The sequence below is a fragment of the Drosophila novamexicana genome, unplaced genomic scaffold (genome assembly GCF_003285875.2).
Source record: "Drosophila novamexicana strain 15010-1031.04,08,12 unplaced genomic scaffold, DnovRS2.1 tig00000644-arrow-pilon, whole genome shotgun sequence".
Lineage (NCBI taxonomy): Eukaryota > Metazoa > Arthropoda > Insecta > Diptera > Drosophilidae > Drosophila > Drosophila novamexicana.
Genome location: NW_020824814.1, coordinates 1,663,467 through 1,679,882, shown reverse-complemented (window position 1 = coordinate 1,679,882; position 16,416 = coordinate 1,663,467). Strand labels below are relative to the sequence as shown.

The 16,416-nt window shown below is 40.2% G+C and overlaps 1 protein-coding gene across 1 annotated transcript; it reads left to right on the top strand.

The window, feature by feature from the left end:
• Nucleotides 1-3,275: 3,275 nt before the first annotated feature.
• On the top strand, nt 3,276-5,438 carry LOC115762891 (proline-rich 33 kDa extensin-related protein). Its single transcript, XM_030705266.1, has 2 exons — nt 3,276-3,370; nt 4,811-5,438. Exons 1-2 carry the CDS (start codon nt 3,276-3,278, stop codon nt 5,436-5,438), a joined length of 723 nt encoding a protein of 240 aa, XP_030561126.1.
• Nucleotides 5,439-16,416: the final 10,978 nt, after the last annotated feature.

The window sequence follows — 16,416 nt, the reverse complement described above, 5'->3', positions numbered from 1 at the left end:
ATTAAATTGACTTTGACAATGGACGAAGGCTTCCCAGAAAGGGAAACGCGGCAAATCAGCAGCAACTGAAATATAATAAATAATCCCGAACGCGAATAGCTTTAGTCCCTTTTCATGCGCTGCTTGCAAAGTTAATAGGAGTCTATTTGTTAAGTATATTCATCTACAATTCTGGGTTGCAACTGAGTTTGGAATCGAACAGGTTCGAGCTCGAACATCCTCTTAACGCGTAGTTTTGGTTATAAGTCGAACTTTGAATCAAATCAGTTGATCAAAAAGCAGCTTAACGGATCCTTCATTTGGGGACATGGTTCGATTCGTCATAAATCGGCCATGATATCCCAATCATTAAGGAGAATCCTTTAGCATTTTATTCTACTTCGAACAGAGTATTTTCGCATCGGTTGCAGCCGTTTGCAATGTTCGCTCTCCGTTTTTTTTTTTGGGAGTTGGGTTTACGCAAAGCGAAAGCCTTCAAGTTGTAATTAAATTTTGGTAGCGTGCTTTGACTTGGCTTTTGCCGGTTGCGCAAATTGCTTTGCCTAAGCTCAGAATGCGGCACACGCACATGTGTGTGTGTGTGTGTGTGCGGGCTGCAGCTGTTGCTGCAACATATTGCACGTTGCCTGTTGCATAACTGAACACAAGTGCCTGTCGCTGCTTAATATGCATTGCATTTTCTGTCCCTTTGTGGCAGCTTAAGGATCTGCAAAGGATTGTGGAAGGGGGGTGGCAAAGCCATAGTCGGGGCGGGCGACAAGTAGCAACTGATTTTATTATGCAGAAAGCGATACACACACACACACACACACACACAGACATGTGCACATGCCACAGATTTAAGCCCTGTCACAACAGTCCTGCTGCGTCTGCCCTCCGCCCTCTTGCCCCACGCGTAATTGGAGCGTAATGTGCTAAAGTGACAGTCACGTGAACTGCGTATAATTTGCTGCCTGTTTGTTGGCTGTTTGTGCCCCACAACTGTTGCATATTTTATGAAGTGATTACATTTGCCATTGACTAACATTTCCACACCTGCCACACCGAGCGCGTGCTGCAGTTGCCGCAACTGAACGCGGCCTGCATGTAAATGAAACTCTTTGACATCCACACAAATCATTTTGAGTTTGCATTGAAAGGTAGCAGAGTGTTTGATTTGTTGCAAGTATCACTGAAATTATTACCTCAAAAATATATATAGTGCATGAATCAAATAAATCAATAGAAATGGTTTTCAGAACGAAATGAATCAAAGTAAATCAAGTGAATCACTTCAGATTCTGTCGAATTCCGCTTTAAACTTAACGTAGGCAATTTATTATGGAATTGGGAATTATATACTTTTTTGCAAGTCCCGGGGATACCCGCTAATTTATTATGAATACATTGCGTATAAGTTAAGTATGAAAATAAAAAATATCTAATAAATGTAATAAATAAATTAAAATATAAAAAATAACTTAAAATATATGGCTATTACTATTCATTCCTGTTGCAAATATTTATACCTTCTCCTCTGCCACTGTGACAAATGTTAATTTTTATTTTGAATTAAAAGCAACTAAGAGTTTCTAGTCGGGAGCTCCCGACTAGGCTATACCCTGAACCCTCTTCTTCCAACATCAAATGCATATATATATATTCTATTTTAGAAGCTATATGTCAAGTTTCTTGACTCTAGCTCTTATTATTTACCAAAATTGCCCAAAAAACAGGATATCGATATCGATTTTTATCGATTGTTTGGAAACGGAGTAAGTTATCGATTATCGGAAACAAACTCGATCTGCGCAGGAACTAGGAGCACCTGCATCCAAGTCTCTAGCTCTTATAGGTTCTGAGGTTCTGACGAACGAACGGATGGACGGACAGACAGACGGACATGGCTAGATCGACTCGGCTATTGATGCTGATCAAGAATATATATACTTTATGGGGTCGGAGAAGCTTCCTTCTGCCTGTTACATACATTTCGATTTTGCACAAATACAATATACCTTTATACCCATTTTTGATGGGTTCAGGGTATAAAAATCTCAAAATAACATTTAAAGATTAATTTTTTCTTCTTAAATACAAGTTGTAACGGCTCCGGTTAATGAATTTCAGGAGAATTATAAGTCAACAATTTTATACCTTGATTGGTTTACGATTTTTTTTCGACTATAATATGCCTGTTTTAATTCGTCTGGCAACAGTTGGAACTATATATATACATATATTTTTTGTCGTATGCAAATTTGTCTAGTGACTCGCATGTCCTTGTTTGCCTACAAAGTGGATGCAATGCGAACGGCGTGCGTTTCCCATACCAATGTGCAACCCCCTCGCTCTCTCTCTCTCTCGTTCTTCCTCCTTCTCGCTCACTCTCTCAATCGCATATATTTGGCTTTTTTTTGCTGTTGTTCGCGTGGTCACAGTTACAATTGAGCAAACATTTTTTCGTTCAACCATCACGAAATTTATTTTAAAATTCGTTTCGATTTGGAATCGAAAGTTCCAGTCAATCCCCCTTGGCCTGTCCTTTATCAATCAGCCGCGCCGCTTATTTTGTTTCAAATTCTTAACTAAACATTTTTGTATATTTTCTATTAAGCGTTCGGCATTCAGCTTGGGTTTCGGTGTTGCCAACGTTTTCAATTTTTGCTAATCCGGCGAAGCACAAAAAAAAAAAAAATGTAGAAAAGGAAGAAATTACATTGAATTTGAGTACGCTGTGAGCTCGGCAGGAAATGTGAGCATTGGTGGGCGGTTGGGCGGTGGGCGGGGCAGGGGTAGGGTATTCGGATAGCTATTGGCACGCTGAAAAAAAAATGGTATATATGCTTTTGATTTCATTTGGGTTTTTATGAAACTTTTTTTGGCCTTACTTTTTGGAGTTTTATTTTTTATTCTCGCTCGTTTGTTTGTCTGCCACACGCTGAAAATTGTGGAAATCAGACAAAGATAAAGGCGCTTTATAGATATATAAGTTAAATGTGTGCGTGTGTGTGTGGGTGCGTGTGTGTGTGTGGGTGTAGGTGGTGTATTCAGGAATAATATTTTTATGAGGAAAACGGATTTTGTGACAGCTTAGCTTGGTTTATTGCATTCGATTGAAACTGTGTGCATTGTCTGAACTGTGCGCCGCTCTACCCTCTCGTACTATTTCTATAATTTTCTTGAGCTTTGATTTTGGTTTTTCATATTTCTTTGTATGAGGTGTTGGCGCTAAGCCGCTTAGCCAGCATCAACGTGCCGCATGTGTGTGATAAGTTTTTAATTGCCACGTCATGATGCAGCAGCAGACGCCGCAAGACGAGGCAGACGCGGCAGAGGGTCGTGCCAGTTCTGACCCACAATGCAAGAAGTGCTGCATCATCTTGAACTTGTAATTATGGGGCCTTGCAGACAAACAAAAATTAAATTATAAAAAAAAGGCTAGAAAAAAAATTACATTTGACATTGAAATTGATTTGTTTGCGGGACATTGAATTCATCTTAAGCGTTTCGGTTTCAGTTTCAGTTACGGTCTTCAAAGTTGTGTTTGTAGAATGTGAACGAGGAAAAAAAAAAAATATGTGTATAATATTGACAGATTTTTAAATTGAGTGCGAAATATTCTTCAGCTCGAGCAAACAAACAAACTAAACAAACCGAGCAAAAGACAAATAGACAAACAGTTGGCAACGGTCAAGAAGTGCCCCATCAAGTCATAGAGATGCCAATGACCATGCCATTGAGCCGATTAGAGCTGCCAACGAACCTCAAACAAACAGATCAGTTGGCTCCAACCAGTTGCAACAGGTCTGAAGATAGCGCCTAGACCGATGCGGAACAGTGTTGCCGCAGTTTCAGAGCCAGAAAAAGCTATATTGACACAAAAATGGCTAGAAGTTTAATTAAAAATTAGCTAAAGTAACTGCAAATGTGCTTAGATATCTATATTGACAAATTATAGTACGTGGCTAAAAATTCTCAACGCTAGTTAGCTATGCTAAAAGAGCTGAAAATAGCTATATTTATACATTAAATTTGTTACAATTGGCCAAAATAAGCTAAAAGTTTGCTATTAATATGCCAAGGCAGCTAAACTGGCTAAAGAAAACTGTTCCAAGTGGCTAACATTATCTAAAACTTAGCTAAAAACAAGCTAAAACTGCTAAACTGTCATTAAAAAATTGCTAAAAGTGGCTAAAAGCTTATAAATGTGCTAGAGTTGCCAAGCTGGCACACAAAAATCTGTTACAAGTTTAAAGGTTAGCTAAAAACATGCTAAGAAGAGCGATATTGTCTCAAAAAAGCTGTTTTTATGGCTAAATGAAATATTTAGATGAGCTATAGAGCAGAAATATTAATTAAAAATGATTTCAAGAGGCAAAAACAATTTTATATTTGCACAAATTTGAAGCTGAATTTCTAGCCTTTTAGCTTTAGATATATCCAAAATGAAGCTTGAGTAGCGGCAACACAGATGCGGAAGGTGTCGTCGCGCTAAATGTTTTTGATGCAATCAAAAACAGCAACAATAACAAGAAAATATGAAACCGAAACGCATGTTTAATTAAGATTCCGGTTCGAGGGCTGATGTTCGTGTTCGGATCGAACGTGGCGCTTCTTGGCAATCGCTTGCTAATTTTTCTTATAAATAGCCACAGATATTTCAAAAACGCACAGCATAACGCAACACCCCACAAGCCCAGCCACAACTTAAGTCACAAATATGGTAAGTTCCATTATGAGATAGGGAAATTTCCAGTTCAAAGCTAGATCAAAGCCGCCTTTTCAATTGTCTGCAGTTTAATAGCAAAACACAAGCTCCAAACCTCAGCCTGATGCTGCTGTTGCTTGTGGCAGCTGTCAGCGTGGATGCTGCGGCGTTGCGGCCGCGTCGCGATGTCTCACACCTGCCGCTGGAGTACTTGCCGCCTGTGGTGCTGCCGCCGCTGCCTAGTCGCGATTACCTGCCGCCCGTGGAGCAGCATGCCGCCAGCTTGCCGCACGTTGTGACGCCACCTCGTGATTATCTGCCACCTGTGGAGTCACTGCAGCTAAGCAATGAGTACCTGCCGCCCGCATCCCTCGAGCAGCTAAGCGAGTCAACAACCGAGGCAGCACCAGCCACAACAACTAGCACCACAGAGCTGCCTACAACAGAGGCTGTGCCCACCAACCCCACCACGGAGCAGCCGGCAGCTGTGGAAACCGAAGCACCTGTGGAGCCCGAAACGCACGAAGATATTGTGGAGCCTGCCGGCGTGCTGCACGCGGATGGCTATCATTATGCCGCGCCCGACATCATACCCGACCTGACGCCCACGGCTGCGCCCGTGGAGGCCTATCTGCCGCCACTCGATGACAATGCCGTGGTGGCCGAGGAGCTGCCGGAGAGCGAGGAGTCCGCCGCTCTGCTGGACGATGGCTATCATTATCGCGCGATCAGGCGGCTGCGCTTCTAAGTCGAATTTTGTTCACCCGGCATTTGTTGTTTATTTTTACACACGCACAACACACCCATACACACACAAACACACAAGCACACGCACTCAGTAGCAAAGGCTTGCAATAAAGGAATTTTCTATTGATACGCAACACTCGCACATTTTGCCACGCGATGGCAACAACTCAATTAGATGGCTGTCTAAAGCTCGGGACGGAGGCAAGGGCTGCTGTGGATGGATATTTATGTGTGCGTTATAACATTTCATTTGATATTGATGACAGGAAATTAGAAAAATGTTTTCATTCTGTTTGCCACACGACAAGCCGCGCACAGAAAAGAAAAGAATAAATATGGAAGCCTATCTTAGGCATAGTGAAATTTAAATACCCTTCTAGACATGTGGCTCAGAAGTGCGTATATAGCAGAGATTCCTTTCTGACTTGTTGTGGCTATAGTAGCCATATAATATAGGAGTCCGAACGTGCTTGCTCTTAAGGAGCTTTTTATAGCTGAAAGGTCAAGAGGCGTAGGGAACAAAGGTTGTATAGATAGTAACAATATATAGCTCCGCTCTAGCTATGATAATCTCAAAACTGAAAGACAGACAGTCGGACATGTCTATATCAATATGGCTGTTAAAACTGACCAGGAATATATATACTTTATTGCTGCGTAACACATTTCCTGACAACATCATAATACCCTGGCTAAGGGTATATAAACTCTTCCAGCAACATGCTCCATTCTCATCGTCATCATCCTTTTTAGCGGCGTTTGCCGCCTTGCTGATGCCTCATCATTTCCGTCGTCCTTGCTGTCCTTTCGCATGTGGCTTCACAATTGATTTGTCTTGTTGTTTGTTGTCCCTACCTACACTTTGCAATCGTGGCGCTGTCACAGGACGTGTGCCTGTGCGCCTTGTTGACACATCGTAGTCCTTTTTATTGTTTTTTTTATTTATTTTTTTTTTATTTTTACTGCCGCTCCCCCCGCCCGCATACACTTATTTTGATTAGGCAAGTTCGAAGTTCTCGGCATTATGTCTGCCCTCTGTCAATAATGCAACAATTTTCCAATTGTTTCATTAATTTTTCAATCGCTTTATATTTTGTCGTCCGTTGGCAGCGGATGCTTTGAATTTGTCGTTAAGTTTGTCAGGTTTGTAATTGAGTTATTAGCAAACGGATCGGACATATATATACTATATATATCTGAGGCAACATTGTGTTAGAAATTGAGTTAATAATAATTAAATAATTTTACCGATCCTGTTAATCTTTTTTGTTTTTCTATTTTATTTCAATATTATTTTTGTTCTCTTCCACCTTTGCTTGTATATGCTGATTTTCTTAAGTCTCCAAGTTTATCAAAAGCCTTTATACAATGCGCTACTCAAACGAAGTTTAATCTTTTCAATACTCAAAGCATTATTGGCAGTAACTTTTTGTCAGGGTATTAAGCTTCGAGCTTAAAAAAGCTGACTTCTTGCTTTAATATGCTTGCCAAAAACCATAAACATAAATGGCCATTTCATGCTTTTGCTTTTGAATTATTTATAAATGTGGTAAGAATCGAAAATCAAACTTTATAAATTGGCTAACAATTTGTTGGCCTGCTTACGGCCGGGTTGAAAGCCAAGCAACAAGTGGCAACAGTTGCCTGCAACAGCCAAGCGCCATTACGGCCAACAAATGTTGCGGTAAGTGACCCGCAACCAAAAGCAAAAAAAAAAAAACACCCAAAAAGTATAAAGAACAGCCCAATTTAAAAAGAAAAAAGTAGCTTTAACGACAGCCCACCCAAGGAGCCAAAACAAACACCTGTAAACAGTCGTAAGAGGCGCATTGAATGTTCCCCGCATTGAATGTGGAAATTGAAACGGAAAAGCTTTAACGGAAAGCTTCGTCGTGTTCACTTCAATATTCAACGAAGCCGACAGGAAAAGCGCATAAAAGGCCGTTGCGTCGGAAAATTCAAGTCAGTTGCGGTTTCAACGTGGCCGAATGCGAATGCGAACCAAGCAGAAAAACCCAGCGAGATCGAGAAAAACGTTGTGTCAAGTGAAAACTTATCGTTTCGGCGCACATTTGAAAAAGGTATCAAAAAAAGAAAAGACTTTAAGAAATCGTTAAGTTTGTAATACACACAAATGTTCAAGCAAGTGGCCAAAATATTTAGGCAAACAGTTTCGAAGCCAAAAAATATAAAAACTGATCGAGAAAATGGCTTATAAATGAATTTAAGCCGTAAAATGAATAATTAATTTATAAATTGAAAACGGAAAATCGTAATTAATTGCATAAATTAAGATTGATGAAATTGAAAAGGAAATTAAAATGAACTAAGAGTACATTAAAAAAAAACAGAGTACGAAATGGAATAAAACAAATTTTAATAAAATACTAAAGATTTTAAGAAGAAAGGTGGAAAAGTGAATTAAACAAAGAATCAATAAACTATTCCAACATATAAACTATATTAAAAGTATATAATATAAAATCAAGAAACCTAAATGAAAATAATTAAATAGAAAATGAAAAACTAACAGACGAATTCACTGCGGAAAATATAATGCAATTTAATATAACTGAAATGAAAATCATGGATTATAAATATATAATAGAGAAAATTAAATTTCAATTAAAATCAAAAAAGAGCAAATAATTCAGTATAGAAATATGCAGGCATTATTGAAGGCAAACAAACCAATTCATAGATAATTAAAATGCATTAGAGAAAACCAAATTAAATGAAAACCAAAACAAAACAATTGCCCAAGCAAAATATTTGTTTTAATTGGCTGAAAATAATCCAATTTATTGGCAAACAATAATATAATTCAAGAGACTTAAACTTATTAAATGCACACTCAATATAGGGCATAAATCAAATACGAAATATTCATTTCAATTGAATTAACGATAAATCAGCATAGAAAATACATTTGATTTAATTGAATTACGCCTCATTAAAAATATCAAACATAACTGAATTAAAAACACACACAAAAAAGAAAAGAAAAAAATTAATAATTTTACGCTCAATTAAAATGAAACTTGTACAAATTCCCCAGTGTCGGACTTTCGCAAATGCAATTAAAATGCAATTAAATTGTGCAAAATGTTTGCGAAAGCAAAATCAAATTAAATGTTACATTAAATACGCATATCTCCAGAAATGTTTGGCTCCACGACAACAGCAACAATAACAACAATAACAACAAACAAAAACAACCACAAACAGCATGTTTATGGCTCAGAAATTGAATACATTTTGTTATTTGTGTATTTACATTGGCAACAAAACTGCATTTACCTGTATCTACAGTAGTTGTTGCTATTGTTGTACCTGCTTGCTGTCTCTGTGTGTCTCTGTGTGTGGCACAGTTTATTAATAAACATTTTGCGTACAATGCACAGCGCCACATAGAACAGATAATGAGAGCGCGTATACGCGCCGTTGCCCGCGGCCCCATGTGTGTGTGTGTGGTTTTTTGTGCTTGGGTGTGTGTGGCACGCTTTTGTATTTATTAATAACAAAGTAATCAGACATTGTAATCTCCTCGCAAAAGCGTTTTACAGCAGTCATAACAATGGCAGCTCAAGCAAACCAAAGCAACCCCCCCTCCCACTCCCTTGCAATACCCCGCAGCCACCCGTCGATTTGCTTTGCTTTATCCGGCTGTCTTTGCTGCTGCATCCTCTAAGGTTCTGCGGCATTGTTGTTAGCGAGGCGCACTTCCGCCTCAAGTGGCAGCAGCAACAACAACAACAGCAACAACAAAGACAACAAATTGTTTCACAATATGTTTTTTATATTTTTCATTTTTTCTCTTTGCTTTCCATTTTATTTTGTATTATTTTCTAATTTGGCGCTTCATTTGGCGCGGGCGCGAAATCAAAACCAACAAATGACTCGGTTCTCAGTACCCAATTCTTGATTCTTCATTTGATTTGTGTTTTATTTTATTTTTTTTTTTAATCTTGTTTGTTGTTGCTGCTTTTCGCTATGTTTTGCATTTTTAATTTCGCTTCAATTTGCCTTGATTTCGCTTTGAATGCTGGCGCCTGATTGGCCACGTGTGGGAGGGGGGTGGAGAGGGGGCGTGCCACATATTGATGGGCGTATGGCGTGTTTATGATCCAACACAGCAACAATAATTTGCTACGCTCGTCTGTCTGGCATTTTATGTTATTGCAACCAGCATTTCGCATGCAAATTGCAGCAAATTTGGTGTCAGGCTCGCCCCCGGCACGCCCACCCCACCCCACCCCGCCATGGCTCTGGGTGGGCTGATTGCCTGCTGCAATTTGAGTTGACAGTGGGTCAAACTAATAAGCAACAAATTAATTTGATTTGCATATTTGTGGCCACCCGCGGCAATTAGACGTGTGTGTGTGTGTGTGTGTGCGAGGCGTGCAACGTTGCGTATGATTAATATTCAAAAGCCATGGCTTAAACGGTTGCACTTCGGGTTTATTTTATACGCACACACAAAATATGCGGCTAAAATGAGCGTTAACTGTTTTGCAGCTGGCTTTTACAATTTACAATGCAAAATACATGAAATTCCAAATATGAAAAGTGAAAAACCACAAAAAAGCATAAAAAAGCTGTCAAGCAGAAGGCAGCAGCAGCAACAGCAGCAAATATTGAAGCGACAACAGCAACAAATCAGTTTAATTTAAATTTTCCTTTTCAACAGCAGAGTGTGCGTGTGTGTGTGTGTGTGTGTGTGTGAAAAGGAAAGTTTTTTAGCGCATTTTGTGCCAAGACCTTCTTTTGCGCAGACCCAAAACAAACGAAAAGAAACAAATAAGGAAAAACACTCGGCTTGACAGGCAGTTGGGCTCAGTGCGGGTGGGCAGGGCAGGGCAGGGCAGGAAGCGGGAGTTGCAAAAAGTATTTATTATAATTATTTGAGATATTTTTCATTTAAACGCGCATTTCATTTGTGTGTGCGCCGTGCAGCAAAGCAAAACAAATGTTGCAAGGCCCAATGGCAGCCCCTTGTTGTACTTCAATGCATACAAAATGAACAAATAAATAATCAGCCCAACGAACAAGAGCAGCAGCAAGAGGAGGCGCAGAAACAGTAGCGGAAGCGGCACTGGGAGGAGGAGCAGAGATAACGCCGCATACTTAGAGGCGTCAGACGTGCCGGCACCTGTCACGGCAACCAACTAAGCAGGTATGCAAAAGCCGCACATTAATACTCATTCTCTTCCCTATACCCTGTACCCAAAGAAAGTGGGCAAAGGAGTTTAATTGTTGTTGTGTATGTAGACATTTGGCACAATCTTTTAAAGCACGACGAGCTGAGTCGTGCTAGCCTGGACAGTCGCACATTTTTATTAGGCCCTCGTTCTCTGAGCTTAGCTCTTCTAGTCTAAGAGATCGAGGGAAACCTATATAAGTCCTGTAAGTTCTTGTATATATTATGCATATCAAGTTTGATTTATTTTAACGATGAGACGCTTCCCCGAAATCGATAAATCTGATTGTTGTTCTTTTGAGCCACGTACAGTTGCTTGTAGATTTACATACATTATACCCAACTCACCAATAGCTTTTCGATACTTTCTCTCCTCTCTTCCCAACATTTTACGACTCGTCGCTGGTTAAAGGGTATCTGCGGGCTGGGCACTTTCTCATATCTCCTCTCTGTTGCCAACGTTTTACGACTCGTCGCTGTTTACAGGATATCTGCTGGCTGGGCACTCACTCATATCTCTCCTCTCTCCGCATCATGTTACGACTCTTCTCTGGCTACAGGGTATCTGCTTGCTGTGCACTTTAGACTAAAGCTCTCTTATGTGTTTTGAGCACTTGGTCAGCTTCTGGTTTTGACCCTTGAATAGTTCTGACTTTTGCCTGGATTTGGTTTATTCATAAGCTGCAGTCGCCGCCCAACAACTGAGTGTTTAATTATTTAATTTTGATGCACACCAGCCGAACACTTGCCAGCAATTTCCGCACTCGCTCCACCCTTGAACACGTCCACAACGAATTTGACGTGCTTGTACGTGTATGTGAGTCAGTTTTTCGGTGGTTTTCGCTTGTGGTTCACTGTCTGCCATTGTTCATGGCAGTTGTGTTGCGGGTGTAAGTTCACGTGTGTGTGTGTGTGTGGCTGTGTGTGTGCGGGCTAGTATGCTATGAACTGCGCTTCACTCTTGCGGCCAGTTTGGCGTATGCTTAATATGAATTTTATAAATTATTAAGTATACGTAATGAGCTAGTAAATTAGTTTGCCAAATCTAATATACAGAGATAAAAAACGAAATGCATTTGCGCAGGTTTCACTTTAAGCTGCGGCTTTGCGGCAAAGAACAGGTGGAACACCAGTAAGGGGGAATGAAAGGTGGGCTCCTCGTTGCGGTCTCTGGCAGCAATTAGTTGAACACAAAGTTTATGTGCAGACTTGAGCTACGGCCTTATATGATGTGGATTCCAACTGTCGAAAATAGCGCTCAAAGTTGCGGTAACTTCATTTACATCAATTCGGACAAAAGTTGGCAAAGCTGCCAGCATTTACATGCTCTTGGAATTTGTAACAAAGCATTTACCTAAACAATATATCAAAATAAGCAAAACGAAACTACAGATAAACTTTGCATACCCTACAAAAGGGGAAAATTGTGCAAGTTATTGCTAGAGTCAGCCGCAGGCATCTGATTCGGACAGCCCGAGCATCAGCCGTACTGATGACTGCCATTCGGTATTAAAACCCAGCTACATTTAAAAGCTGGCTTCTCTCTGCTGATCCATTGTATTATAATTCCTTCGGAATCGGACAACAGTTATGTTTATCTGTTACTGAGAAGAAGACCTCTTCTTCATGCTAATCGTTATATAAGGTATGCTTCAGTCGCGTACCTCTAAAGCATTAGTTCAAATCAATAATCGCCGCCTTTGGCAAATCGTATTGAATCTAATCTGTGGCTAATTTGAAAGAACACATCACTAATTAGACGCCTGCTGTCGTGTGGCATGTCATTTGTAACTGCTACAGTAATTACTCAATGATAACAAATACAATATACCATATAAGATATTTGGTATTTACTATTAAACATTCTGTGTTCGTGTGTATAATTAATAAGTGAATATTGTTGTATTCGATTCGATTCGATTTGCTACAAATGCTTTTAAAGGCCTTGTTTGAGTGCATTAATTTATTCATGACATTTTTCGACCTGGGCATGCCTCATTTGTTACCAAAGCAGGGTACACAGCTGGCGAGGGGAAGGGGAAGGTGGGGGGGATTGTAATTGTGCCACATTTGCTACGCAGGACACGCACAAAAGTAAAAGGCACTCGCTGCTAAATACATTCCATGCCAATATGTTGCGTTGCGTTATTCCTTTGGCTAATCCCGGCCACAGTCTTAATTCCCCGGGCATGTCTTTGACATGTCGCCACGTGAAGATGGCCAGCAGTTGCCCGATGGCCGTGTCCTTGAACCTTGTCCCGTACGTGCTCTGCTTGAAATTATATAATAACAACAAAAAAAACAAATCGCATACAAGCAAATGCAAACTGCAATCGCACTGAATTAGTGGCTGCCACATTGTGGCAAGCTGCAGCAGACCATAAAAATTGCTCAAAATTAAACAAAAACCCGCAAAATTAACCAAACATTTTGTTATTGTTTACACAATCATTTGGCATGCAAGCAAATAAACTAGACGAAATGCAACGATTCCGGGTTCGCCAGCCAGTGGGTCAGTGGTTTCTGTGGATCTGTCAGTGGGTCAGCTGCCAAGCGAGCCGCATTTGTATGCACCACAAAATGTGCAAAGCAGCGCAAATAGGCAACGACGTGCGAGAGTCGAAGCAACATAAAAAACTCATGAATATAACAAACGTCTTACAGATGCTGATGATTAAATACCCTTGCAGACAGCAGGGACTTTATTAAAAACTCAATTTCAGGTCGATTTATCGAGTGGAATCTAGCTGATATAGTTGTCTGATCTTGGTAAAAGGTTGCCGATATGGCGGATTTATGCCATGATTAATCAGAATAAACCAAGATACTATTTTGCATGAAAACAAAAGGACAGACATTGGCACTTTTCCTTCAAGACGTTACACATGCCATGACAAAGTCATAGTACCCTCTCTTTAATTGAAAAACTGTATCGACATATACACAAATCAATGACGAGGCAGCTGCCTTCAACTTGGAACTGGCGCCTGTCCTGGCCGACTGCCAAATCGGGCACTTGACATGGCCGAGCCACTGGCTCAGACCTTGCTCTCGGCCTGGCAGCTGCAGCGCCCAGTGTCATGCCACAAGGCAGTCATTGACAGACGCCGTGTGTGCACTTAAGTGCATGTCGGCTGGAGGCTAGAGCGGGCTCTGCACACACATAATTTTAATTAAATGCTTGTTGCAGCAACATAAACGTTTGCTGCTCCTTAGCAGTAACTGAACCAACTTAGTCGAGTCCCACGACTCAATGTGCAGTCGCATGCAAATTGCCTCCGGGCACAAGCCAGAGACTGGCCCCATTGTAACTCGCCTATGGAACGCATAAAGAATAATGGTCTTCGGGCGAACCGATGCAACCAAAGCACAAAAAGAAAACCAAAACAAAAACCTAAACCTAAACCATGGCCCAAAGCACATGAAGAGCCACAACAAACAGAAAACAAAATAGCCAACATAATAAGGACAATAATGGGACACTGGAAAATACCCTGTAAGAAGTTTAAAGAAATGTCATGACTGACCTATTATAGCAGGAAATCTATTCCTAAGAATTGGTATTAAGCTGATATAAATAAGATAGAAGAGAGGTCACATTCCAAAGCCCTGCTAGGTTCCAAGTTCACTGAGTGCTTAGAGAGGGACCAATTCAGACAAGATTGACTAAGTACCTTAAGTAGCCTTAAACACACTGTTTAGCTTTGAATCGAGCTTGTATTACTATAGTATTTTATTTTACTCATACTTCTATAATTGTATCTAATTTTGATAAGAAAGGATGCATATATATATATATAAAAAGTGTATTAAGCATAAACCATATCTCTAATCAAAATCTGACCTTATTGTCGCAAAAAACAACGTTTCACGTTGAGACATTAAATCGAAACGAGATACCAACAACTTTTGTTTTTGCTTTGCAGCCAAGGCTCTTACACAACGTTATGCCCTCGTATTGACACGTTTGTTTGTGTACAGGGTATTAAAAGAAAGAAATGCTGTTGGGGTTTTTTCGCACAATGCATTCATAAGTACAACAATGCGAGTCCTGTCAGAGTCAGGTGAGGTTAAGTTTGCCCCCGGGCACTGACTTTGCAGTACGAGAGCTGTTGTTACTGCAGCTCCTACTGCTGCTGCTACTGCTACTGCACCTCCTTACCCGCTGCTCAACCCCCCTCCCCCTCTGCTGCTTGGTTAAACATCTGGGAGCTATTTGCCCCGCTCGTTTGTCACGGGTTTCGGTTAACTTGATCATGTCACAAATTAGTAAGTCAGCTTGCTCGTTTCCAGGTCTGCTTCTGCCCCCCCCCCCCCTCACTCCTTGCACTCCTGCCACTGCACCTGCCCGCCTTTAAGCTGCTTTGGTTTAACTTTTAGATACTTTGCTTCTCAGAAATTATGTGCTGCCGTGTTGCTGGCTTGCGTTTGCCTTTTATTAGACCCATAAATGTGTGTTGGCTGTCGAATGTGTTTACCTTTTTTATTGCTCTCATATCTCTTGGTTTTTTTTCGCTTATATATATTCGAAATATTGCTTTGGCATTTTGTTAGCTTTATCTTTGGCTTGATTTGTTTTAACAAATTTATAAGCTAAACAATATGCTGCGGCTCTGTTGTTCTAATCAATTATAAATGTTGTTACTTTTCAATGGGCTCCCCTGCCATTTTGACCCCTTTGTTTATGATGCAAATTTAATTAGATCAATCAATAAAAAATGTGTGTGTGTGTGTGTTGTGTGGTGTCTTATGCCTTGTGTTACCTAACTTTATGTTGCTCTCAATGAAATTAAAACAAATTCAAATTGTTAGAAACTGGATTTGAATTTCCATTCAAGCATTCTAGATATTTGTACATAAAAATGAATTAAGGTATTGTAAATGCGCTTAAAAACGTGGATGGACAGACATATCTGTATATATTTCGACACAATTCGATCCGGCTGTTAATTTGTCTAGCTCTATTACCTTAGGTAATAAAGAGTGTACATCAAATTTCATCAAACCTCCGCTAAGCTTAATATTCCGATTTTTTATGCTTGCTTCTTTTGCACTGTACATATCAAAGTTGAAAAAGACTAGTGGAAAATGCAGCTAGAATTGCAGCATTACTCTCTGTTTAATCAATATTCTATCTAGCATGCACTCATATAAGTATAAATATTTATGTGTTCGCGTTTCTGGTACTCCTTTTCATAGCCTCTGAACACAGAAGTGAAGTATATGCTGCGTATGAGTAATAAGTTATGTGCTATACTTCACATAAGTAATAAGTTATGTGTCATAGTTCACTTGGCATAGCATCCGCGCTTGGTTGCTCAAAGCTTTTAGTTAGTCCGAATAACAAAACCCTAGTCCAAGCCCAAACCCAATCCGTGCCCGAATTCTAACCCAAATAGCGCATAGTTTTTACTATATTGCGCATACGTCCCGTGGGACGTGCATTCAGATGATAGATGGGCTGCCTGTGTGTGTGTGTGTGTGAGCGTGTGTCTTTGTGTGTTTGGTGGGGGCACGTTCACTGCCAAGGGCTCTTGCAGCATTTTTCACGCACAGCATATGAATTAATTTCCATTGCAAATTTTGTGCCCGCGACCGAGCAACACCTTTGCGTCAATGGAATGCAAACAAATAGGAAAAACCAAATACCAAATACCAGAAACCAAACACAAAGATGACGGCGCGTAAACAAGGCCAACACATGGCAGCATAAACATGAGAGCAACAACTGTTACAAATATAGAAACTTGTGCTGACTTCCTATACTATATATATACTA

Bases quoted from the DNA above. Each gene is read 5' to 3' on its own strand.
- LOC115762891 (XM_030705266.1), top strand. From the start codon at position 3,276: ATGCAGCAGCAGACGCCGCAAGACGAGGCAGACGCGGCAGAGGGTCGT. The intron at 3,371-4,810 runs GTAATTATGGGG...TCCAAACCTCAG, and splicing joins TGCTGCATCATCTTGAACTT to CCTGATGCTGCTGTTGCTTG.